Here is a 25542-nt window from a genome sequence, read left to right as displayed (position 1 = left end):
AGATCCGAGTCCGAAGCAGGAAATTTATGTTGACGGTGATGCAATGGCCAGGGGTCCCCATCGTAGCTCGAGGAGCCCACCGTACTGTACTCTAGTCCATAGAGGATCTAGATCGCGATAGTAGTAGAAAAACAAGAAACGATGCATGACCACCACGAACCAAATCCTATAATATCCCTATCTTCCTCAACTGTCCTCGCCGTAATCGAAATTATGTCGGCCATTTTATAGCCGTGCCCCTCTCCCATTGGCCGCCCCGAAGTCGATGTCTTTAACCCAACACGTCACGGCCAATGAGGGCGTGGATCGCGAAATCGGCGATACCCTTTTCGACGCCCCGGAACGCCGCCTGAGCGTCCAAAGCCACGTTCTGAGCTTCGACCCGTTTCCTCTACTGTCGACTGAGGCACCTCCGACGGGTCGGGAAGCGGCGTATAAAGTTCCGGTTTTTAAACGATTAGGTAGGAGGGAGTCGACGACGGATTGGAGAGGGCCTGGGACTGACGTGATGAACGATAGTGCAAGTATCAATTGCCGTGGTTGTGTGCTGGCTGGCGTCCGGTATCGTCTTTGGCTTTGCGGCATTGAAGCCGGTACTAATCGCCGAGGGCGTGTATCAAGAGCTGTGTACAGATGATGAGGGGGGTGAAACCGGTACGGGGTGCGTTGAGCAAGATATTAGGTAAGAATCTCAGGGGCAGGTCATGTCACACCACCTTCAGCGGTCGAACGCAATATCTGATGGCGACCATCAAGGTTAAACCTATTCTTCACCGTCGCCTCCGTCGCCACCAACGTCTCCGCACTCCCCATCGGCGCCATCCTCGACCGCTATGGCCGCCGCGTCCTCTACGTCGCCGGGAGCATCCTCCTGGCAGCCGGCAGCGTATTGATGGGCCTCGCCTTCGCCATTCCCGCGTTTGACGGCTACATCGTCGCGAACATCCTCCTCGCGCTTGGTGGCAGCGCGATCTTCATCCCGTCATTCCAGCTCGCGTACGCCTTCCCCAAGCACTCCGGTATCATCGTGGCGCTTGTGACCGGCAGCTTCGACGCGTCGGCGGCGGTGTTTCTGTTCTATCGGCTGGCGTACGAGGCGTCCGCGCGGGTGTTTGCGCCGGCGTATTTCTTCTTCGGGTATACGCTGGTTCCTGTGCTGATCGTGGTCCTGGAGTTCCTGGTCATGCCGCCGAAGAGCTACCATACGGGGCCGGAGCTGCGGCAGAAGATCGAGAAGGCGCAGGATTCGATGCGGGATATTCATGACTCGGACGACGAGATCGAGAGTAGGGCGGAGCTGCGGCAGGTAAGGGCGGAGCGAGCGAAGCGGAGGGAGAGGAGGGCTAGTCAGCTGGAGGAGCTGGTCGGAGTCGAGGCCGAGCGGATCGAAAAGGCCGAATATGAAAAAGAACGCCGGATCGTTAGCGAAGTTTGGGGCGTGCTCCACGGGCAGCCAGCGCATAGGCAGATGCTGTCACCATGGTTTATCGGACTCCTACTCCTCACGATGCTGCAGATGCTACGGATGAACTACTTCATCGCGACACTGGACTCCCAGTACTCGTTTTTAGTAGGCGAAGACCGAGAGCGGCAGATTGCGGTATTTTTCGACTTCGCGCTCCCGATCGGCGGCGTTGCCGCCACGCCTTTTATTGCGGTCCTCTTGAATCATCTTAGCGTGCCGGCCGTTCTTGGAGTTATTGTTGTGCTTATCACGGCTATCGGCGTCGTCAATTGTCTGCCGTTCATCTGGGCAGGTTATATCACCGTGGTTCTATTCGTCATCGCTCGGCCGTTCTATTACTCCGCCGTGTCGTAAGTAAACCCCTGACAATGACATATCCACCACTCCTCTCTCTTGAACAAAGCTGACAACTTACTCCTAGCGACTACGCCACCAAAGTCTTCGGCTTCGCCACCTTCGGCCGCATCTACGGCGCCATCATCTGCTTTTCCGGACTCATCAACTTCTCCCAATCCGGCCTGGACGCCCTGACCCTCGATCTTATGAGCGGCAATCCCACTCCGGTGAATGCCGGTATGACCATCGCTGGAGCGATCATCGGGGGCGCCTTGACGGTATTTGCGGCTGTCGAGGGTCGACATGTCCGAGAGAAGCAGATGGAGGAGGATGCGGATGCGGAGCGGCAGAGCTTGCTGCCAATCGATGAACATCGTGTGATGTACCTGTGAGATGACTGAACATGGAATGAAAGCGTGCTTGTGTGTTTGAAGCGATGGCAAAAGAGCAAGGTGTCTATTTGTTAAGGTGTCTGCATTGAAAGCTTAATAACCTGATTTTAGCGAGTTGGTTTCGATTTTGGTCTTAGCTACTCCTTGCGCCATTTGATCAAATTGATGGAGACAAAGGGGGTATCTGGAGTTAAGCGTATATGGTTCTTCATATCATGATAAATTTCTCAGCGTTCGTATAGTATCATAATATTCAGCCAGTCGATCATCCATCTTCTCAAGTCCATTTGCTTTCTATCATGAACTGTTCTATCTCAAGTTCTCATTAGCTTTCCCTTGCACCACACTCGGCCATATTCTTCAGCCGCATCTGTGATATGTTCTTAACACTAGTCGATGCAGGCATATCACTTTTCATGAGCATTCGTGGAGTGTACGTACAGGGGCTAGGTTTCGCTACACATCCTGTAGGGATGTTACACTTGGTTGGGTCGTAGAGATAGAGCGTTGTGAAATCAATCGGGAAGAGACGGCAGAAGGTGTATTCGTTCGGAGAGTTTGAGTATGATCTCGACTTTAAATACGGGCCATAGTATCTACTCACATATAATCAATGTAGCAATGTGACGTTGAATACGACGGTGCATGCTGGCGACGGTATCTCGACGTTATACTATAATTGAGTCGCGTAGGCGACAAGAAAGGCGGACTTGGGCGCTATAGGACTTTGGAAGAGTATATAAGTAGAGTTTTGAATCCCCATATAGGGATTAGATATCCGAATCGATATGAAAGCAGCGCGACCTGCACCAAGTAGATGGTTGCGGGGGAATGGTTTGGCACTATTTGACACTCGCTCCCTCAACATCTTCCTTTGAAATGTGATTCTTGGTTCCTCAAACAATTAATCCACCTTGCCGGTAGTTACAGAAGATGCTAGCTCTAAACAATGCATCGTACCAAGCCGTAGTGATGTGAGGCGTACATAGGTCCGTATTTCCGATTCTCTCCGGGCGGAAGGTAGGAGCAAACAATTGGTTATCGAATGGACAGACAAATCACTGTCACCACGAAGGGAATTTTCAAATCCCTGGCTACAAAGAGGACAGCAAGTTGTTTATGAAACCGACAAATTGATGCTACACTGCTTTCTTGCAGCCTGGATACTTCGTCTGCACAGACTTAAATCTCGTCTCCTTTCCGCCTCAGGCTCCACTTTTATTTCGTCGTCGTCTGGTTGTGGTGTTACGTTTCCTAGGCCAATATAAACTTTGTCTCCCACGAAAGCCCCTTGTGCTCATTACCATACCATGCGATTCACTAAAAAATCCAGTCTTTCATAAATCTGACATCGCTTTTAGCGCACCGTGGAAAATTCAACCGGTAGATTCTTGGTTATTAAACAGTCCGAGATGGACAGTCTCTTGCCAGCGATGGCGAACGAGATTCAATTTTACATCGCTCAGCATGAGACCAAGCGCACGGTTCCCGTCACCACCGAGGTGCTTCAGCAGGCGCTGGATTTAGATGTGAGTCTTAAACATGGACGAAAAGTAAAGATTCTGACCGAGACGTAGTACAACATGCTGACCACCCCGATTACCACGGTGGAATATCGGACGAGCGTCTTATCACGCCTCTCCGACCGACTCGCCGAGCTGGATGGGGAGAAGACTGCTGACGAAGGACTCGCTCCTTTGATCCCACCGCTCAAGCCATCCGACACCAATCTCATGCCGAATGAGCTGGTCTCGCAGCTGCTGGTCCACTCGAGCACGTGGATCGATCTGGCGTCGCCAGACCCCATCATCGCCAACGTGTCCCGGCAAGTCTTCAACCAGGAGGTCGCCTTTGCCGCCTTCTGCGGAGCCACGAATCTCGTTGTGCAGGCCCCAAAATTGCATCATGGATCGCTCCACGGGGCGGGAGTAGCGCAGTTTGCTCGAGCGGTGAAGGAGGCATTGACGATCGGGCCGTATCTGACTTTTCACATCATGTTCCCGATGACAGATGATCCAGCTACTGATTCTGGGGAGGGATTTGGTCATCTCTCGCGGTTTGCCCGGTCGAATTACGTGGAGACGGATGAGGGGGCTGGAAAGGAGGATCCGTTTGGGACATGGGATGCATGGAATATCATCAGGACGATCTGTCAATACCATGTGAGGCTGACAGTTGGTAAGATATCCGCAAACGTTTGCGCCGTTCGATGCTTTTATACGCGATGTGACTCCTGATCTGACAACCCACTAGGACTGAGTCTTCCCCGTCAACTCCCCTCCGTTCATGTCCAAACCCGCTGGTTCAGCGAACCCCTCCGCATCCTTCTGATTCCCGGGAATGCCTTCATCCACAACCGCAAAGGCCAACCCGTGCTCCCGAAACCCCACCAGAGCCTCATCAGCCGGTACATGCGGCTCCGGATCGCTCCGTGGGTCATCCTCAGCGACGTCGGTCCGCTCCCGGGGTTTGACATCCTAAGAGATGGCCTCGACGTGCCACGATCCCCGAACGACATGACCATCGATGACCCCACCCCCACTGAAGCCGCCCATCTCAGCAGCGCCTCCGCCGGCATCCGCACCAGCACCCGCGTGACTAACGACCCGACCCCCCACCTCTCCTACCTCCGCTATTTCCAACGCAACCAACCCCCCAAGCCCACCATCGAGCAATTCGGCTCCGGCTACCAAGACTACCTCCAAGTGCCCCTCCAACCCCTCACCGACAACCTCGAGAGCATCACCTACGAGGTCTTCGAAAAAGACCCCATCAAATACGAATGGTACGAGCGCGCCGTCGCCCAAGGCCTCCGCGACTGGGTCGCCCAAGGCAAATCCACCTCCGGCCCCGACAGGAAACCCCTCGTCGCCGTCGCCGGCGCCGGCCGCGGCCCGCTCGTTACCCGCGCCCTCCAAGCCAGCATTTCCACCGGCGTCCCCATCTCCCTCTGGGCCGTCGAGAAGAACCCGAACGCCTACGTCGTCCTCCAGCACCACAATGCGACGATCTGGAATGGCGCCGTTACCGTCGTGAAGACCGACATGCGCGCCTGGAAAGGCCCAACCCTCCCCGACGGCACGCACGCGCACGTCGACATTCTCATCAGCGAGCTGCTCGGCTCGTTCGCCGACAACGAGCTCTCCCCTGAGTGTCTCGACGGCGTGCAGCACGTCCTGAACCCCGTGCACGGCATTTCCATCCCGCGCAGCTACTCCGCCTACCTCACCCCCATCGCCGCGCCGAAGCTACACGCCGACATCCGCGCGCGCGAACCCACTGACCCCACCGCCCCGGAGACGCCGTACGTCGTCATGTTGCACGCGTTCGACTACCTCTCCTACACTGTCGCGAGCGAATCGAGCACGAGCACAGCAGGCGAAGGAAAACCCGCGTCGCCGTCTCCGTCACCGGAGTCACCCTCTCCTCACAACTCCCCAATCATTCCCACCGCCCCCCTCCACCCCTCCATCCAACCCACTGTCCCTCCCTGCTGGACCTTCACGCACCCGCTCCCCGCTACGCACCTCGCGCACTCCGCTCTCCGGCGCAGCGGTCTTCCCGCGGGCGGCACGGGGGGTAGCACGGGCGGGTCGGGGTGGAACGAGCATAATGCGCGGGGCAGCCGGATGACGTTCGCGGTGCCGGAACGCGGGGTGTGCCATGGGCTGGCGGCGTATTTCGAGGCGGAGCTGTATCCGGGAACGGAGCTGAGCACGCATCCGGGGACGATGGCGGCGAAGAGTGGGGAGATGGTGAGTTGGTTTCCGATGTTTTTTCCGTTGAAGGTATGTGATCTCTCTCTTTCTTTCTCCCTCGCCCTCCAATTTCCATCCGCAAACCCCGCCGATGTAGAAGTTGGGTATGGTGACCGTATGTACTTACTCAGTAAACAGACACCGATGTACCTCCCCGCCGGTTCCGAACTGCAGATTTCCATGCATCGGCAGACGGACGATCTAAAAGTGTGGTATGAATGGTTCGTGGAGGCGTTCGTGGAGGTGGGTGGGACGCGGTTACGGATAGGGACGAGCGCGTTGCATTCGAGTAAGAAGAATGGGTGCGTGTTGTAGTGTGACGTCGTGTGGCGGAGAGGATGGAGGGGAAGAGGGATTAAAATATGGGGGATGGGATGACTGCCGTGTTGTGGAAGATGAGTGTTGGTTGCTGGGTAGAAGTTCTTGGGAGTCCAGGGAGGAGATACAAGACATCTTGCCAAAGCGTTGGCTACGGTAGCGACGGCGCCAGCCACAGTTCGATATCCAATTGAAGTTGTACGCAGGGTTCGGTTCACAATCTACTACATCAGCGTTCTTCATCACAATCTACGGCACAGCATGAACACAAAAGTGAGGCAAGATTAGGTTTATTGAAATTGGCGCACTGCCCTAATCCTGCCAGCGAAAGTCCGAACTTAAAATCCGTTGTTGATCCACCGAGACCACCACCCCAAGCTGTCTCTAGACTCAATCAGAGCCGAGAACAAAACCAGAGATGCGATGAGCATCGGAAAACCTCTCTCAAATGAAGCGCAAAGTGCATGGCCACGAGTCAATCCCTCACGAGAAGGGAGACGTCAGAACCGGCCAGGGTAAGGGAGGAAGTGGTGTGGATAAAAGCAAACAGTAGTACCAGGTAGGAAACAAGGAAAGGTCTAAGAGCAGGAAACATCCTCCTCGGAAGGAAGACGAATCCGCTTAGACAATGAACCGTCCACACGCACACACATCATAAGAACTTTTGAGGAACAGGCGTGGTGCTGCATCCCCACACCAGAGACACGAGCCACCAGCCAAAGGGAGATCAGAATACGTGGATGAACAATCGTCATCCCGATGTGCGTTCAACCGGGTGGGAATACCAAGAATAACGTCGATAACCTGTCCAATCCCGAATCAAAACACATTGCCGTCGAACGCGGCGCCCGAGTTGGACAAGCGCGCCTCTGCACGGTTAAGGCGGTCGCGCAGCGAGTTGTTCTCGCTCGTCAAATCGACGACGGACTGCTCGAGGCGCGCTTTCTCCGATTCGAGATAGTTGACATGCTCGAGCTTGCGCTGGCGGGAGTCACGCGCGGCCAGGGTGTTTCGAGCGCGCTTGAGAGCCACCTTGTCGCCACCGTCGACCTCGATCGGCGGGAGCGGACCCTTTCGCCGGCGAGACTTGGTGATGCCGGACAGCGATGAGAAGCTGCCGGAGCCGACGGAGCGGTGGCGAGACTCGAGTGTGACAGGTGAGTCGGACGCGGAGCTGCTCGAACGGTTGGCGGCGGACTGGTTGCTCATGTCGCGGACCATCGGCTCGCCGAGAGGAGCGGATGGTTTATCGGTGCTGTCCGGGAAGAGCGAGAACCAGTTGTGGGCGCCCATTTCGCCCTCATCCTGGAAGATGGGCGAGGTATCATAGGTGTCCCCAACGAAGGGAGACCCGTTGATGGACGGAGACGTCAAGTTCGTGAAGGCCGCCGAGGGCGGAGCGGACGCGAGCGGATCGACGTTGAACAGGTCCTTCGGAGACACCGTTTGGGTGGAGGTGGAACCTGGAGCATTGTTGATGGCGGTGAAGCCTGCTCCGACGGTCGCATCTTCCCAGTTGAACGGGTCGGCGAGGCCGGTGTCAAAGTTGAAATCGTCTGAGATCATGGTCAGCGAGTGCGGTTGAGGATGCCGGTTACGGTAGGTAGTACCGTTCATAGCTGCGGTCGGGCGGGGCTGCGAAGCTTGATTTATATTCCCGGCACTGTTACTTGCAAACAGAGGGACAGGTGGACGAGGCGGTCGTTGGATATTAACAGACGAAGACGGAGCCGAAGAGCTGTAAAACCCTTGGTTGGCCAAGTTAAACGAAGGCGCCGACGTTGGAGCACTGGGTCGACGAGGCGGAGCTGGTGACGCTGCTGCCGGAAGATTGTCGAAGAGCACGAAGTCCTGATGCGGGAACGATTCGCTTGGGTTGGTTGCTGTAGATGGAGTATTCTGATGCCCTGAGGCTGGAGGAACTGGAGTGGGGAGCCATGGTTGCTGGTGAGAAGCCGTGGTGAACGACGTGAAGTCGAACGGTTGAATGTTAGCTAGAGGTCCCGGGGGAGTCTCTAGAGATTGAGGGGAGTGATGGTGGGTGGAGTTCCGAGATGGAGCGTGTGAAGCTATTTTGGACCTTAAAGGACGAAAATAGGGAGTGAAGGTGGAACAAGATCAAAAGACCGCCATATTGGGGGATCTTTCTTCAGTGATTGTTGTGATGATGTGGTTGTTGTTGAATATTGATGGAATGAAGAGGAGGAAAAGAAAGAGAGAAAAGTGACGGGACCTGAGGCAGCAGTTGGCATTTATCTACCAACTCGTGCCAGCGCTGATCATGTGCGAGGGTGCCGTGTGCGGGCGGCCTCTGGATGCGGTTGCCGTATTGCACTGAACGTTTCATAGAAGCCAGCCTCTGATTGGCTACATGCCCCACCCCAGAGGTGTGAGTCACATATGCGCCTGTACTTTCGATAAATCGGCTAGCGTGGGTTTATAAAGACCCACTCATATCCACATCCCCCCTGTTTGGCCCAATAGGAATAATTTCACCTAAGCCACTTTAGACGGCAAAGGGCGCACCTGCCTCAACCGCGTCGGTGGTTCACATCAGGCATCTCTTCATCACCCATCACCGCGTCAGGCTACCGCATCATCCCGACGGATTACACATCACAGGAACTGAACAGGGCGTAGAAGATAGATACCGTTTGGGCACATGGAGCCTCATGGACACCGAACAACGTTGTCGCGATCCATTCAATCAATTACGACCCCGTTCGGTGAATTCAATCAATCTCCTTCAACCTTGAATTTCCAACACTGGTACCGAATAGAGTAGATCCATCACCGCCCGCCCTGTTCCCACTTCTCAGGGTCCAGCGTAGGAGGGCCATCACCATCTCACCGAGGCTGTGTGCGGCACTATCCCTCAAAAGTCGCCGCGGTGCATCGCGAACACGAAGAAATCTTGCCTATTGGCCTATTGGGCAATATTGGCTTCAACATTCAAAACGAGCGTCCGGACGTGTGCCCATCAGTTTCTCACTGTTTCCTTAAACGGTTAACGGGACTATTCCCCGCCAATCGCATCCTTCGTTTCCTCATCAAAATTCCAAGTTACATGGCGCAAACGCTTAACACCTAAGCCCGGTTTCTTGCAGGGGAAATGGGAAATGCGGTTTCCTTTTCAGAGACACCGGAGCTCAGCAAGTCAGCATCCCACAATTCTGGAGGGGGATCCTGGAATTCCCAGCGCGCCTTAATCCTGAATTCCTGAGGCATGAGGATCGGTTGATCGTTGGAACTGGCGCTCCGACTTAGCCTCCGCTCTACATAGTAACTCTTGACGGATCACAGTAGAGGATTCGGAAGAGGGCGGGCAAACGGGCGAAAAGGAGTGAAGTTAACCAGAATGTAACACTGGGACATGCAGGTGAATAATCAGAAGGTCGAGTTTTCACCTTCGTTTGGGTCCGTCGATCTACGATCTTCATCATCGCCAGGGACGTGGGGAAACAGCCCGGAAATTTCGGCGATTCAAGCTTTCGCCAGAGAACGGAATCCTCTGGACCCACGATACGTTTGCGGCCACCCCAAATGACGCTTCTCATTCAGAGTTTCAGACGGACTGACTGGTTCGTATGAAGCAAATCAATCCTTAGAAGGACGTCTTCGTAGAGACATGACCACTACAGTCCATGAAACCCATCTCGCGCAACAACCCGATCACTAAACTGTGTCTACCCCCCTCTGAAATCTGACCGCACCTGTCCCCCTCCCTCCCCCCTCCAACCAATTAGCACCCCCAAACAGGCGGTGCAGCCGTGCAGCGCCCCATCCACCGCACGGGTGAACTCGCGACGTATCATCCAACTTGCATGGCAGCGTGCAGACTCCAGAGTGCAGGTCAGACTGCAGCCACTCCTGCAGTCTGCGTTTCATGACGGACGAGCTAGCGGGAACGGGGTTGTGTGACAGTGTGAGTCACCCATCCGGTCTGGAAGGATGAGATTGCGCTGTTGGGGGATCGGAGAGTGGAGATGATCACTGCTCAGTGCTCAGCCCTGTGAGAAGGGCTCAAGGGCAAGGGGGAGGAGATCGTCTGGTGTCGTGCCTGAGGACGTTGGAGTGTCGCATGGTGGGTTTCTTGGGACCCAACAGGAACATGGATGGGTGATATGTTCCCGTATGCAGTATTATGCTCCTCCGGAAGTAGCAGTGCAGTACTATGGAATACATTGCGCCAGCGCTGAACGGAATATGAGGTTGAAGAGCACATCTTGCACGTGACTGGGATACATCATTCCATGACGAACGCTCTCCTTACTGACGGATCGAAGTGTCAAGAACCTATCTGGGCTTGTGCGTAAGTCTAAGAATCCAATCATGAATTATTCCCTTACGCCTAAGCATAGGAGCGTAATCTACCATGGCTCCATGAACACATTTCGTACTGCGGTGAATAGTACTCCAGATCCTCTTCCTTTGCGCGTTTCAAAATCAGGAACTGTGATCGACGGGCAGTGTAGTCGGTCCGTAGCTTCAGCGACTCCGGTCCTCTTGTCTATAGATGAACCCAGTATCGTTCTCTCCCCAGACACCCAGCAGAATGATCGCGAAGCGCTTCTCCGGCTCCTTGTTCTAGCTTGTCTTCAGTGAGATCAGACTTGCTCTCGGAGGCAAAGAGGCTCAGGATCAGGGGGAACCAGAGGGTTCATACAGAGTTTAAAGGTGAGATATTAAGAAACGAGGTTAAATGTAGCGGATCGGAGAAGGAAAGGTCCATATCCACGCTCCGATACCCGGACCGCCATATACCGAGAGATATGCCGATACCTGAATATTCAAATTCATGGACGGCAAATGCCCCCGTGTAAGATGGAAACACGCTGGCATGATCAGCGTGTCACCAACCCATCCTACTGAGTAAGTTGTTTTATTCCAGGTGCATGTTGCGGAGGATACCGATAGCGGATATTGTTGCCTAGAAGTAAAATGCAGACAGACTGCCCTCGCGGGCGATAGACTCGGATGCCTGCGTCCACTGATACTTCTCTGGATCGTACTGTTCCTTTCTTTCCCAAAGCTGCGTCCTAGTCGCCCCGTCGAACAGGCTCAATGTATGAATAGAACCCAACCTGTCCAGATCAGTTCGGGTGGGGTAATACAAGCTCCTTATACCGGGTGTTGGTTTAGTTCGGTTCGTGGCGAAGGTAATAGTTGAGGCGGTGAAGCAGTCGGGAGGGGGATTTCTAGAATCCTCACACTTAAATACTTGGACCTCTCCAGTGGAGAGGTCCCCCATAAGCTGCATGGCCGATAGTCCGTGAACGTCGGCAAAAATATACCCACCGTCCTGAGAAAAAATATGGCGGGATATCTTTTGACATCCATGTCGCCTTTGAAAGGCGCTCGAAAACTATAGCCCAGCGGAAGGACACTGTCGAAGGGGTGTACTGGTAAGTCGATAGATGCCGACCGATTGTAGCCTTCTGGAAGCAATTCCCCCCAAATATGTTCGTCAGGATCACTGAGGGTGCGACAAATGCGGACAAGCATAGCGATTGACTTGAGCGTTTTGGGGTCCTCACGTCCAAGGGGATCGGTCCACCATTCCGCAGTGGATTCGCACCAGTCCTTGGCTTCCTTCAAGTAACGACTGTTTCCAAGTCCAGGTCCCGCTTTCTGGAAGAGTCACTCAGCGAAGTACTGGGCAGCTTCGGCCTTCTCCGTCAAGGACCCATCGGGGTCATCAACCACGCTTTGGAGAAGACTCTCAATTTCGTCGGTGGGATCACTGTCCTGTAAACAACGCTTTGGCGAGCGCAAGTTGAATGTTCTGGAGGCGGACTCCGCTTCCAAAGCACTCGCTAGGGTTTGAATGGGTCCGAAAATAATTCAGAGTGCGCCGCAGATGTGGGATGGCATCATCGTACTTCTTTTCCGCCATGAGATGCATGGCATATTTGTAACGCCGCTGCGCAAGTTCAACACGGATGTCTTGCCTCGGGGGAACAGTGCTGGGCGCGGTGTACCGTGTTGATGTGTAGTCGGAACCGAACGACAGCCTTGAGGCAGTGTCAGAAAGATCAGTAACAGAGGTAGAGGAAGAAATCTCGCTCATCCAGCCACTGATCCTAAGACGGGCCTGGTTGCTGAGTGGAGCGCCGTGGATGGAGGGCGAATAGTTGAGAGGACTTTCGGGGAAGGCGTCGACGATACCAGGACTTGATCTCTAGACGAAGGTCTGGACGACGGTGGGAGCACCAATCGACGAGGTTGCACTCGAGATGTGGGTCGCATAACTCGCACTGCTTACACTACTTGCGTCGCTCACACTGGCGGCTAAAGTTTGCACCACTTCTACGAGTTCTCCAGATTCTTGCCGGATAGGAGTGGACCATACCTGATCGCGTATTCTTGGGAGAGTCGTGATGCCCTGCGAAAGTGTCCGTATGCTTTCTTCTAATCAGACAATCCTGCTGCCAAGGATTTGACTCGCGAGCACATCCACATCTCTCTGAGTACGAGTAGATTGGGCTTCGGGTTTCGTCCGTGCCGTCGTAATGGATTGTCTGATGCTGTGTATACGGCCTAATTCGACCGGAATCTGCAAGGCCGTGATATATATCCCAATACGCAACCGAAGATGCCCAATCTCTTTGTCGTACTGTCGCGAAGTGTAGTACTGTCGAAGAGTTTGCAGCACCGACCTCTGCCTCCCAAGATCCTTCACAATGTTGCTGAGATTGGAATATGTCTTGATCGCATTCGACAAGAGCTCTTCCAGGCGAGATGGATCCCACCAGCGGTGAACATGGGATAAAAACTGCTGGTCTCGCAACTCGGAGTCGAAAACGATGAGAATCGAATGGAACGCCCCCAGTTCGCCAGCAAGTCCTCCCGTGGTCTCGTCAATCGTTTTAATTTCCCACAAGGCTGTCTGTAAGCCAAGCGAGCCTTCAATCAGGTGCTTGAGAAGCGAAGCCGTCGCCGCCGTAACGCCAAGGATGGAAGCTGGGTCCATGGTATTTAAATAGAGACGATGAACGTTGATCCGTAGCTGAACTTCAGAAGATCATCGTCGAGCAGTGCGGATGTTGTTGAAATTACCTGTACCCGGTGGCCAAAGTTGGGGTGAGGTTGGTCACCAATATCGCATGCAAGACTGGAAACATGCGCCTCGTATGCACAAGGCCAGCAATATCATACTTAATACCGTACCTTACCCGCTCGATGTACATCTCATCAACGCAGCCCTGTGTAGGCTTACGGTAGACATGATCGTCGGTCATGTATCATTCGCCATTTCTAGAGAAACGAAGGTCGATCAGGATATGATCGCGTCAGTATCGTGGTTTATGAAGCGGAAGAAGTCAAGATCGTGGTTGAAATCGAAGATGTTCATGTTGGAATTCTGTTGTTGGTACCTAAACACGTGATTGCTTACATCATCTCACGATGCTCCACCGAAGCTCTGTCAATTGTTGACCTCTAGCTTTCGAAGAATACCTGTATCAGATTCAAGCCTCGCGTCAATGACAAGACAAGTGTGACTTCTCACCAATCTCCCACAATGGCCACGACACCAAACAGCGGCCCCGGCCACGCAGGTACATATCCCATCCGAAGTTGCCATCCCCGTCTAACTCCCCACAGTCCAACTCAACACGCTCCCCCTCCCCCAACTCCACGCCCTCCAAAAGCAACTCAACTCCGAACTCCAACACCTCACTACCTCCTTCCAATCCCTGCGCACCGCGCAGTCCAAATTCCGCGACTGCATGGCCTCGCTCACCACCGCGCTCTCGGCCGCGAACACCGCCCCAGACACCCACAAACCCATCCTCGTCCCCATGACCGAGTCGCTGTACGTGCCGGCGACGCTGGCGAGCGTGGAGACGGTTCTGGTGGATGTGGGGACGGGATTTTTCGTGGAAAAGGACCGGGGGGAGGCGCGGGAGTTTTATGAGCGGAAGGTGGGGGAGTTAGAGGAGAGTTTAAAGAATCTGGAGGGGATTGTGGGGAGGAAGGCGGAGAATGTGAAGGCGGTGGAGGATAGTAAGTTATCGCTCTGCTTGATGTTTTGTGGTGGTGTTAAGGGTGGATGCTGACGGTTTGGGTGTAGCAATCAGAGACAAGGTCCTCGCGGAGAATGCGCAGCCGGGAGCGGAGGCAGCGAGCGCGGCATGATGGTGGATATACGGTTCGGCTTAGACGTTAGAGCAGGAGGGTATATAAGGACAGGATGGTGGACACGTGCATCATGATACCCACGGCGCAGATCCGAATGGAACGGACGATTGGCATACGGTCATGAACTTCTTTTATTCATCTCCAGTCAAAAGAGCGGAGGTATCCCTGAATTCTCCCCGACCAGCTTGCACACCGTAGCGTGGGTCATTAATGGAAGGATGATTTGAACCCCCATCAAAATCGCCGGAAAAATCAAACCCAGAACGCCAGGTCGATACCTCGTGACGCTAATTATGGTGCCCAAAAAATATCCCGAGAAACAAGAGCTGAAAAATCGCCGCGAATGCATCGGTCGTGTCGTGAGAGAGTATCCAAAAACAAAAACGGTTCGTCAAGGAATGCCCCTTTTCAACATCCATTCGTGCCCAAAACACGATTCATCATTTCCGCATCAACCTACCACTCCAATACATCAATCATCTCCCGAATCATACGAATCATCCGCATGCACGTATACTCCCCATTCTCATCTGCTGCACACTTCGAGAAGTTCCCCAGCATCTGGCTCGTCTTCTCTTTGTTCGCATGCCACATCTTCTGCCGCTTGTTGAGCCGGTCGATTACCCCAAGCAGCGTCGTCACGTCCTCGACAGTCCCGACGATCTGCGACTTCACCACATTCTTCGCGAGTGACCGCCACTCGTTCGAGGACAGCTCGATCGGGAATCGCGCGGGGCAGTCCGGCGTCCCCGTGTGCATGTGCCGCGTCCCCGGCGAGTCGTCGCCCATCTGGAACCGCTTGGTGCCGCCGGATGCCTCGACCTTGGTGGCCTCGTCGTCGATGGACGAGAGGATCTTGCGGAGATGGTCGACGGTCGAGGTGAGGAGCGTGGCCAAGGTGAACATGTTCTGCATGGCGGAACCGGGGTCTTTCGGGCAGTACTCGCACTCCATGATCTCGGCGGCGGTAGTGATGGCGGCGCGGATCTGCGGGAGGACGAAGGGGAAGGTGTGCGTGAGGGATTGGAGGTTGCTGTTGGCGAGGTAGGCGTTGGAGAGACATGCACAGGCGGGACTGAGGGTCATGCTGGTGGGGGTTGGGATCATGGTGGGGGGGCTTGCGCTGCCGGAAACGGTGGGAGGCGTGGTGGTGGCTTGACCGTTGGGGGCGTATGCAAAAGGGACGTGGGTGGGGGAGGGGTTATGGATCGGACTGGAGAGGTGAGCCAAACGGACTTTTTCGGGCGACTTTGTTATGACATACCTGGGTTGCTGTCCGTTTGCCGCATATATCATATTTTGAGGCATCGGGGGGCATGACAAAGGGGCATTGATATTATCATGGCTGGGGGGAGTCGTCGCATACTTCTCCTGTGGAACGGGTGGCGTCCACAGCTGCTGGGCTGGAGAACTATTCTGGCCAGCGTTATGCCCATTCCCCGGAGCGTTCGTATGCTGCATCGGGCCATTCGCGTGGCCGTTCGTCTGCTGACGACTCGAGTCGAACGCAAAGTCGTCTATACCAAACGACCCGAAGTCCCTCTCGCTGAAAGGAGGAATCATGTATGAATCTGACGTGGCAGGTTCGGGCATCGCATACCCATTGCTCGCAGACGCATTCGGCACGTATCCATTCTCATACAGAATCGAATCGGTATCCGGATCGTCCTCCACCTCGCCTTTTTTCCGCTTCCTCGGTCGGCCCATCCGTTTCTGAGTCGAGTACACGCAATGCATGGTTTCGATGCGGCATCGGGAGCATTGAGGACGCTCTCCGGAGCACTTCAACTTCCGGGAGCGACATTCGTCGCAAGCCAAATGTACCTTCTCTGATTTGGAATCCATGGTGTAGAGGATGAAGAAGCACCCATTCGGGGGTGAGGGAGAAGTGATGGACACACTGGACGGAGGTTGAGGATTGCGAGATCAACTGCAGGCATGAGGTGGAGGCGCGGGAACGGATCTTGGCAGCACTTGGCGCTCCATGGGTCCAGGGCACGTCTGACTGCAAATGATTAATGAACAACAAATGAATGAATCGTCAACGGCCGAAAAGCCCCAACCCCTGACCTGCATGATAGATGGTCCATGGACCGTGGCCGATGGGCGATAGCTCACTGTAAGGCGTAGCCAAGCTTTGGGCTGAAATTGAAGTGCTGACAAAGGTAAGCCTATTCCGTCCGGGACACGACACAGTCAAGGATGGTTGACCGGTCACTTGTAACTGAGGTGAAATATGTAACTGAATGGATAATTCACGGAGAACTCTCAGGAGATCAGGGGTTCAGAAGAGCCCGAGGCCCATGGAATACAACTGCCAATTATTGAGATGCTCGACAGAAGTACGTAACCCCAGCAAGTACTGTCGGTATATTAGGTATATTGTTCATTATTCGACGGCTGGTATAGATAGGAGCTAAGGTATAGGTTGCCGCTAAGTGCTAACTTAGGGAGTAGAGTAACGTATTAATTACCGCAGGTGTTGATGAGTCATGCAACAGAGTATCTAGGTAGGCGTGGTAGGCACAGTAATGTAAGGAAGGAAGGACCAAAAGGGAGGTAAAAGCATAGAATGAAGGAATGCTGACTGTTGAACCATATTTCTTTCCCGAAGGTATTCATCAAATTCAATACTTCCAGTGCGCCTCTGTAACTGTAGTCAATGCTGATACGAATGTCGAATGCAGAATGCTTGATCGATCCATCGCCAAGAAAGACCTGATCCGATCGATACTCAGGGAGTCAGGGATCGTGGATCGTGGATGATGACATAAGGCATCAACATGAGGCATCAAGCAGACTGTGTGCATGTGGAAGATAAATATCAGGCATAAAAATTATATCAGGCAGACAGGCACTAAGGCTCCATCACCTTTCACTAAATTGATACCAACGACTTCATCCAGTCCACTTCATATTTCCACCCATCAGATATCTCGTGAACTAGCACTTCCCTAGAGACGTTCACATCGTCCTACGGCCAACTTTTGGAGCTGACCTTGGTGGAGGAGTGAGATTGTTTGTGGTGTTCCATCAGCCATCCCTCTCATTGTCTCCCAATTTCTCCCCCTTCTGCGGAGAAATTGGTGCAGGCGATTGAAGGAATATAGCAGAATGCGGAGTCCACCATGAATGCCATCGATGGAACTACAAGTAGCTTCCATGTCCGATCTACCGATGGTAAATTGATATCCTCTTATACCACGCCATGGAATCCTACTGACACGAGACACAGCTCCCCCGCCCTCTCTCCTTGTCATAGTCCTCGACACCAACCCATACGCATGGTCCCTCCTCGCCGACACCCTTCCCCTCCAAAATGTCGTTGCCAACCTCCTGGTATTCATCAACGCCCACCTCGCCATCAACCACGCCAACCAAGTCGCCGTGCTCGCTAGCCATACCCACTGCGTCCAATGGCTCTACCCCCCCCCCCCTCCCCCCCTCCCCACCGATTCAACCGGCGACGTTCTCATGACCGAACCCGACCAACCTGACCCCACCCCCCACCCCCCTACCGACGACGCCAACAAATACCGCCCCTTCCGCCTCGTCGAGCAACAGATCCTCTCCAACCTCCGCTCCCTCCTCACCTCCTCCCCCCCTTCCTCCCACACCACTGCCCTCATCGCCGGAGCCCTCACCACTGCCATGACCTACATCTCCAAAGCCACCCTCCTCGCCTCCCCCGTCGCCGCCCCTACCCACACCCACACCACCTCCTCCGTCCTCCCCACCGCCGACGCCATCAACGCCCCCGCCGACGCCTCCACCGCCCACGACCCCCTCAGCTCGCGCATCCTGATCGTCAGCGTCTCCGGCGACCTCGCCGCGCAGTACATCCCCGTGATGAATACCATCTTCGCCGCCCAGCGCAACCGCGTGCCCATCGACGTGCTGAAGCTGGCAGGCGACACAGTGTTTCTGCAGCAGGCGAGCGACGCGACCGGGGGGGTGTACATCGCGCCGGGGCTGGAGGTGGGGGCAGGGAAGAAGGAGGGGGAGGATGCGGCGGTGGTGCGGGCGCAAGGGATCCTGCAGTATTTGATGATGGGGTTCTTGCCGGATGCGGCGGCGAGGAAGTGGTTGGTGCTACCCGGGGCGGAAGAGGTGGATTTCCGCGCGGCATGTTTTTGTCATCGGAAAGTGGTGGATATCGGGTGGGTGTGCTCCGTGTGTCTCAGCAGTAAGCATCTACTCTCCCCCCTCCCTTTCCCCTCTCTCACCATACCCCCATACTCACCTTCACCCCTCAGTCTTCTGCGAACCCCTCCCCGACGCCACCTGCCTCACCTGCGGCACCTACCTTGCCCTCCCCGCCAACCACAACGTCGCCCCCGCCGTCGTCCCGCGAAAGAAGAAGAAAAAGAAACGCCTGCCCGATGGCGGGACGCCGCGGCCGGGCGGCAGCACCCCAGCCGGGAGCACGCCGGGTGGCGGCACGCCGATGAGATGATACCCCCTGATGGCACGAAAAAGCGCGAGGCCATGTACGATTGATTTAAGTGAAGCGGGAGAGAGGTGGGAGAGCATTGATAGGCATTCACGGTGGCGTCTGGTGACTCCTGGTTGATGGGAGGAGCTGAATGAAATGATATAGATTGATTTTTAAACTAAGCATAGGGTTGGTTTCCGGTTTCGGAAATGAGAATGGAAGTTTTCGGATTTTGCATGAGGCGGATGAAGTCTACCTATACTACGTTTCCATTCGCTTCTTGAAATGTGTTCGGGCCCTTTCGGATATGCCATGAAAAGGCAACGCGCTCGCTAGAAGGGCAGGACAATTGAAGTGAATGGGAGAAACGGACGTAGCTCGAAGGGTATCTGAGGAAGTGACGAGGGCGAAGCTTCCCGGATGCCGATAATGCATCGCCTGTAACCCGAAAACGACCCCCTCATCCATCCCCATCGAGTCTTTTGTAGGAAAAATATGCCTGCCATGATCAGGGCCAGGAGTGCGGGATAGGAGACAATACAGGAGTCTTAGGTGTAGAGGACAGGGGCGTGGTTCCGTCAACAGCTGCGTCTATGCGTTGCCCTTCTGCCTGACTCGACTCGGGTACGCATGACCACCCGTCGCAATCTTCCCATTGCCCGGACTGCGCGACATCGTCGCCCGCGGCGCCTCGTCCCGCCCACTGTAAGACGCGACGGCGAATGAATCCGTGTTGTGCGCGTAGTAGAGATACGCGCCGTCCCGCGTCTTCTTGATGCTCAGAATGCCCAGCGCACCGGCCGATGAGCTGTTCCGCACGCTTGGATGGCCCATGAAATCCCGCTCGATCACCGCGCGCATCACGTCGTCGTCGTCCGCCGCTGCGAACGCCCCGCGCGGCCCTTTCTTCGTGCCGTGGTACAGCCGGTCTGCCCCCGCCGTCGCCACCATCGTCGTCGCCATGTGCTCGCCCGTGCCGCTCGTCACCGTCGCGACACACGTCTTGTCGTCGTCGTCTCGGTCGATCGGGATGACGGCAGCGCCTACACCGACGAGCGCGGCGGGGCCGACACGGCCGCGGTATTTCATGCCGATGCCGCCGGACGAGGCGCCGCAGGCGATGTTGCCCCATTCGTCGATGGCGATGGCGCCGACGGTGTCGGTGACATTGTCTTCGCCTCGGGAGCGACTGGGGAAGGGGGCGGCGTCGACGAGGCGGGGTGGGTCGGAATGTGTGGGTGGATCGCAGGTGCACATGTGGTCCCCGTCGACGGTCAAGCTGCTTAAGACCAGTCGATCGTCGGGAGCGGCACCGCAGGTGCAAGGCCCCGTCCGGTGATCGGGCTGATCGGTGTCGATGGCAACCCCCCCGTCCGTGCTTGGAGCAGGCGACGGGGATATTCCTTGCATACGGGATGGTTCTCGAAGCGTCCTTTCCTCGGATGCCTCCAACTGCGCTCGTAGGACAGGATCCCAGCCATGACGAGGTCGGGCGAACATTTCGGGAGGCGAGGGATCGATGAAGTTTCTTGCGCCAGCCAAGTTGGTGCTATCAGCTTGATCAGCTGCGCCGCTGTGTAGATATCCCTCCCGAAAGGTGTCGACTGGTGGGGTATGTTGTGTGCTGTTGATGAAAGCATTGCGCGAAGCCTCATTGACCTGGGCATTCCTAGGTTCTGCAGCTAGGTCCAGCCGTGTTAATGGGGACCGTCTCGCCGGATCGGATGCTCCCGACACCGCTGAGGGAGAGGGCGGAAAGGACGGCCACGAGTCACTGCTTCGGTCGGAACTCAATTTCGGGGAGAGCAGCTCATATTCACTCCGGAAGTATCCGTCGTGTTGCAACCGTTTGGTATGCTTCTTGCGCATCTCTTCACGTTCGGGATCCATGTCCCTTGTTGATTGCACCAGTGGTGATGTATATCGGTCTTTGGCGCGCGCCTTTTGCTCCGCCAGGGCCAAGTCGTGCTTCCATCTCAGCCACCGCTCCTTCGCAGCCGGTGAAATGAGAGCGTCGAAAGGCAATATGGGCATCCCGTACTCATAGGCGAAGTCGGTCGCTCCTTGTGCCACGAGAAGATTCGGAGGTACACGACGGAGGGTTAGCTGCTTGGTGCTATGTTCGAGAATAACGCGTGCGAGGGAGATGGGGTTCTTAATCTCTTTGGAATGTTAGCAAGCGCTGTCGTGATCAAGTAGAATCACTTACGCGCAACCGCGCCGACAGCACCACTGCGGCCGAAGTGATCGACGATTGACGCGTCGCATTCTACGACACCATCCATGGATAGATTGCTGCCATATCCGGCGTTCGTGATCTCTCGGTCTTCCAGAACTTTGATCGCACCTTCGATGGCTTCGACTGCCGTTGAACCGTTCTTAAGCAAGGCCATGGCGATCCTGCAGGCCCTATATCCTAGTTAGCTCGCAACTCGACTTGGATATGACAATCTGTCACCCACTCTTTGCATGTTTCTAAGTGGGCGGGCTCGTTCGTAGTGCTATGGTAACCCGCGCCGGCATGAACGAAAACCACAGGTATTTCGGGACCTTTAGGCTCCATGATGGGGGCTCGATGTCGTTTAGACATTCTTGAGAATTTCCAAGAGCCGGTGAGACTGGACCTTGGTTGATCAGACTCGGAGGCTTGGGAGAGGTGCAGAATCTGCAGAATTCTCTGGATCCTCTGCAAAAGCCAGCGATCTTTTCGAAAGGGCCAAAGGTAGCCTTTGTCCTCCAATGCTGCGTTTGGGGAGCTTGTTCAACAGTGATTGGTGTGATCTTTTAGGATGGAATGTGAAGTAGCAAAGCCTTGCCTGTCGCGAAGGAAATAGGTACCAAGGACGGACCTGATCAGGTCAGAATGAGAGTGAGTGACCGCGATGAGAGTATAATGTGATGTCCCGTCGACTAATGGCATGCTCGAAACTAATTGAAGGGTGATGGAGAGTAAGAGGAGATCATCCAGTAGAAGGAGATTGGGCTTCTCTGTTTGGGGTCCTACGGGTCATAGGCGCCGAAGCGGCAGTACTCTGATAATGGAGATAGGTCTCCGCTTAAGGTATCGTAGCAAAGGATCGAACGTAGCGAAGACTGTGACAGGACTGAGGAGAGTTAAGAAGAATACACGGTGGTGAGCGTAGGTAAGAGACAAGCTCAGTGAAAGAATAACAATTAATCGCACACAAACTATGGTCTGTTGCCGGTCGTCCTCAAAGTAGAAGATCAAAGGATAGAGAAAGAATTGAAGTGCTCAGGCTGTTACGGGAGACAGCAACGTGGACCGTGTTGCCAGATGAGAAATGAATCTGTCGAGAACAAGGCGTGAGAGAGGGATTACCGTTGATACAGACGTATAGCCAGGAGCGCTCCTCACTCTTCTCGATGTCTGTTGCCATAGGCGTCCCTTCGCCATTTTTATATATTCAATCCATCATCTCCTCCTCCCCAATTGTCATCTGGCTGTGGTCTCAACTGATATCTGCAACGACCTAAACACTTGCCGTAGTTGGACATTCTAAGTTGGACATTCCAAGTCCGTCGTCACCAATTGGCGTGCTACTCCAACATACCTATTTCTTGGCGGCGGGGCGGAACGACGCGAGTTCATTGCTCCTCGACTAGCCATACCAATTCCACCCACTGCCTACATACATTTCAAGCTTCGCAATCACTCTAAAGATCTATCGGACTTCGGCACCGCCGTAAAAACAGAGGTCGAAATGGCCAACCAAACTCCTGCCGTTGTCATGGACAAGTAAGCTTCTCCGCACCTTGCCGTACGATGTCATGGCTAATACGTGATCGTCAGCGGTACGGGTTACTCGAAGCTAGGTATGCTCTCCGCACAGAGACGAGGTTCGTCGGTCGCTGACGCTGTGAAGGATTTGCCGGAAATGATTCGCCTTCGTTTGTCTTTCCGACTGCTATCGCGACGAAGAGCGGAGCTGGTGGAGCTGGTTCGGGATCCGGGAGGCCTGCTGTCGCAAACAAGCCGTCATTCCTCACCGGAGGCGCTGGGCCAGGCTCACATCTTTCGGCGAAGCGAGGAACGGAAGATCTAGATTTCTTCATTGGCGATGAAGCGCTAGCTGCTGCGGCTGGGCCAGGTAAGGACAAGTGTTGGGAGTATTGGTGTAGGATGTCATGGCTAACAACAGTAGGATACGGCCTCCATTACCCCATCCGACATGGACAAATCGAGAATTGGGACCATATGGAACGATTCTGGTCGAACTCAATCTTTAAGTACCTTCGCGTCGAGCCCGAGGACCACTACTTCCTCCTCACCGAACCGCCTCTAAACCCGCCCGAGAACCGCGAGAACACGGCCGAAATCATGTTTGAATCGTTCAACTGTGCTGGTCTTTACATCGCTGTGCAAGCAGTACTCGCTCTCGCGGCCTCGTGGACGTCGTCGAAAGTACAGGACCGGTCTCTAACCGGTACGGTGATTGATTCCGGAGAGGGTGTCACCCACGTCATCCCGGTGGCAGAGGGTTATGTCATCGGGTCCTCCATCAAGAGCATACCAATCGCCGGTCGAGATATCACATACTTTGTTCAATCGCTACTAAGAGATCGCGGAGAGCCCGACAGCAGCCTTAAAACAGCCGAGCGGATAAAGGAGGAGTTCTGCTACGTGTGCCCCGACATCGTGAAGGAGTTCGCTCGATATGACCGAGAGCCCGACCGCTTCTGCAAATATCCCATCACCTATCCGAACGGCAAGTCGACGTCGGTCGACGTGGGATACGAGCGATTCTTAGCGCCCGAGATCTTCTTCAATCCCGAGATCTACTCCTCCGACTTCCTGACCCCGCTTCCCAACATCGTGGACACCGTGATCCAGACCAGTCCGATCGACGTGCGACGTGGACTGTACAAGAACATTGTCTTGTCCGGTGGCTCGACGCTCTACAAGGACTTCGGGCGACGACTGCAGCGAGATATCAAGCATCTCGTGGACGCGCGGATTCGGGCTTCCGAGGCGAAGAGCGGCGGCGCCAAGAGCGGTGGGTTGGATGTGCAGGTCATTACTCACAAGCGACAGAGACACGGCCCATGGTTTGGTGGAAGTCTACTCGGACAGACGCCGGAGTTCCGGAGCTACTGCCACACGAAGCAAGGTATGCCAACTTCCATCAGCGTTTTCCTGATGATGCTAACCAAGATCCAGAGTACCAAGAATACGGCCCATCAATCGTGAGAAGATTTGCACTGCTAGGCGGACCTGGTAGCACGTGATGCGTTTTCAGGCTATAGGATATCAGAAATGTTTGGGCAGCGTGCCCGGGGCCTCAGTTATGAGATCGATGAACTAAAAGGGGAGTTCGTCCGTCCGTTAGAATGCAACTCCCAGATTTTCTCGCATGAGGTATTAGGTCTACTTGTGAAAATCCCATATCAGTACCGCTTCTAACGCTCAAATGGATCTAATATGGTAGCTTGTTTCGTGACCGTAGGGCATAGGATTTGGATATCAAGTGAAGTGCTATTTGGGGTATGGAATTGGAAATCACCAAAAAATGTAAAAAAATAATAGCCCTTTTGGGAATTGAACTGGTACCTCGAGGCTTGTCCCCTAGAGGCAATTACTAAGGTTGAACTATTAGGCCCAGCCCTTGGCAAGGTTGATGAAGTACAAGTATCAGAAACCGATTGAATTATTGTTATTCTTTCCCAATTGGATTCAACATGTCTTAAACATATAGTACCTTGATTCATTCATCCGCAGTATCCTTTGCACAGATTCCCAAAGCGCCTTATTCATTCACTCCCATAGGTGAGGCAGTTTATAGTCTTTAGTAGATGTACCTAGGTAGTTACTGTATCTAAGGAAATGAATCCCACTGCTCACCGTAGTTGAGCGCACATCATCTCCTGCCATTTCTCAAAAGGGGACATCGAATCTATCCAGAATATATATATAACTATCAGCCATCAAGGAATTCAAAGCAGAGCAAGTTGCTGTTCGATTCTGATTGGTTTGAAATCAGTATAGACAACTTGCTAGCACTGAGCGCACTGAGCGCACTGAACTTTTTGCTTGTACCCCAGGTACTAGAGACCTGAACAAAACGGTGTATTCACACAAAAAACACAATGTTTGGGCTTAATATATCAGTAGCTTAGAAGCAGACAGCGTGAAAGGTTGAACAGGGACCGTATAGCAGTCTAGTAGATAGGCGGCGGGGCGAGTCAAAGCCAGGGCAGAATGGTTATAGGAATAGTTGACTATTTATAATGCCGTTCCAGGGGTAATGCCAATTAGCATCTATCATCTGCTAACTGGTATATCGTATAGTTTACTTAACTGCATCTTTGGTGGTGTAGAAACTCGAACTAGAAATGCATGAAGGCGCTCTGCAAGCTGCGTTGCCGTGGAAGATACATCCTCCAGGACATAAGTATTACTATGCTAGCTAACACGAAGTGGAAGTGAATATGGGATCTAAATTCACATATGCTGGAACTCCGCATATTTGGCGGGCTCCGTGCATGTGATGATTCGATTATCATGTGGTTTCACATTTTCGTGCATTTTGCTTGTCGAAGTGAAATGCATCGTGGCCAGCAGCCAGTTTGCATCGTAGCCTAATTCACTTTCAGGTCGATCTCTGTTTCTATAAAGATTCCTCCCTTCACCTCGAACGTAAACTCTTACTCACGACATTGCACATTCAGGATAGCATC

At 54.1% G+C, this 25542-nt stretch overlaps 9 protein-coding genes across 9 annotated transcripts; 5 read left to right on the top strand and 4 right to left on the bottom strand.

The window, feature by feature from the left end:
• Positions 1-265: 265 nt before the first annotated feature.
• Positions 266-2530, top strand: P152DRAFT_486659 (amino acid transporter; the record flags this gene model as incomplete). The annotated part of the gene is made up of 4 exons (XM_033682088.1): positions 266-461; positions 520-682; positions 757-1815; positions 1887-2530. The coding sequence occupies 4 exons, from the start codon at positions 266-268 to the stop codon at positions 2191-2193; spliced, it is 1725 nt and encodes a 574-aa protein (XP_033538831.1). The 3' UTR covers positions 2194-2530.
• Positions 2531-3276: 746 nt separating this feature from the next.
• On the top strand, positions 3277-6539 carry P152DRAFT_453796 (Skb1 methyltransferase). The gene is made up of 4 exons (XM_033678457.1): positions 3277-3722; positions 3771-4371; positions 4447-5981; positions 6090-6539. The coding sequence occupies exons 1-4, from the start codon at positions 3627-3629 to the stop codon at positions 6264-6266; spliced, it is 2409 nt and encodes an 802-aa protein (XP_033538830.1). The 5' UTR covers positions 3277-3626; the 3' UTR covers positions 6267-6539.
• Positions 6540-6677: 138 nt separating this feature from the next.
• Positions 6678-8118, bottom strand: P152DRAFT_10982 (uncharacterized protein). The gene is made up of 2 exons (XM_033673618.1): positions 7880-8118; positions 6678-7825 (listed from the first exon to the last, which is right to left on the bottom strand). Exons 1-2 carry the CDS (start codon positions 7884-7886, stop codon positions 7089-7091), a joined length of 744 nt encoding a protein of 247 aa, XP_033538829.1. The 5' UTR covers positions 7887-8118; the 3' UTR covers positions 6678-7088.
• A 4483-nt stretch (positions 8119-12601) lies between these two features.
• P152DRAFT_10682 (uncharacterized protein) lies at positions 12602-13585 on the bottom strand. Its single transcript, XM_033673591.1, has one exon. The coding sequence runs from the start codon at positions 13240-13242 to the stop codon at positions 12685-12687; it is 558 nt and encodes a 185-aa protein (XP_033538828.1). The 5' UTR covers positions 13243-13585; the 3' UTR covers positions 12602-12684.
• A 1-nt stretch (position 13586) lies between these two features.
• On the top strand, positions 13587-14638 carry P152DRAFT_10705 (Prefoldin alpha subunit). Its single transcript, XM_033673593.1, has 3 exons — positions 13587-13828; positions 13875-14276; positions 14344-14638. The coding sequence occupies exons 1-3, from the start codon at positions 13792-13794 to the stop codon at positions 14406-14408; spliced, it is 504 nt and encodes a 167-aa protein (XP_033538827.1). The 5' UTR covers positions 13587-13791; the 3' UTR covers positions 14409-14638.
• Positions 14639-14867: 229 nt separating this feature from the next.
• P152DRAFT_387183 (uncharacterized protein) lies at positions 14868-16256 on the bottom strand (the record flags this gene model as incomplete). The annotated part of the gene is made up of 2 exons (XM_033675874.1): positions 14868-15486; positions 15778-16256. The coding sequence occupies 2 exons, from the start codon at positions 16254-16256 to the stop codon at positions 14868-14870; spliced, it is 1098 nt and encodes a 365-aa protein (XP_033538826.1).
• Positions 16257-17454: 1198 nt separating this feature from the next.
• P152DRAFT_10615 (transcription factor Tfb4) lies at positions 17455-19152 on the top strand. Its single transcript, XM_033673582.1, has 3 exons — positions 17455-17591; positions 17647-18597; positions 18668-19152. The coding sequence occupies exons 1-3, from the start codon at positions 17540-17542 to the stop codon at positions 18865-18867; spliced, it is 1203 nt and encodes a 400-aa protein (XP_033538825.1). The 5' UTR covers positions 17455-17539; the 3' UTR covers positions 18868-19152.
• A 285-nt stretch (positions 19153-19437) lies between these two features.
• On the bottom strand, positions 19438-21436 carry P152DRAFT_445318 (N-terminal nucleophile aminohydrolase; the record flags this gene model as incomplete). The annotated part of the gene is made up of 3 exons (XM_033677846.1): positions 19438-21008; positions 21056-21255; positions 21309-21436. The coding sequence occupies 3 exons, from the start codon at positions 21434-21436 to the stop codon at positions 19438-19440; spliced, it is 1899 nt and encodes a 632-aa protein (XP_033538824.1).
• A 1132-nt stretch (positions 21437-22568) lies between these two features.
• On the top strand, positions 22569-24422 carry P152DRAFT_478215 (Arp2/3 complex subunit; the record flags this gene model as incomplete). Its single annotated transcript, XM_033681641.1, has 5 exons — positions 22569-22603; positions 22658-22680; positions 22731-22955; positions 23010-23975; positions 24026-24422. The coding sequence occupies 5 exons, from the start codon at positions 22569-22571 to the stop codon at positions 24091-24093; spliced, it is 1317 nt and encodes a 438-aa protein (XP_033538823.1). The 3' UTR covers positions 24094-24422.
• Positions 24423-25542: the final 1120 nt, after the last annotated feature.

Source organism: Eremomyces bilateralis (genome assembly GCF_010015585.1).
Source record: "Eremomyces bilateralis CBS 781.70 unplaced genomic scaffold P152scaffold_1, whole genome shotgun sequence".
Lineage (NCBI taxonomy): Eukaryota > Fungi > Ascomycota > Dothideomycetes > Eremomycetales > Eremomycetaceae > Eremomyces > Eremomyces bilateralis.
The sequence above is the reverse complement of the archived record's forward strand: the minus strand, read 5'-3'. Positions and strand labels throughout refer to the sequence as shown.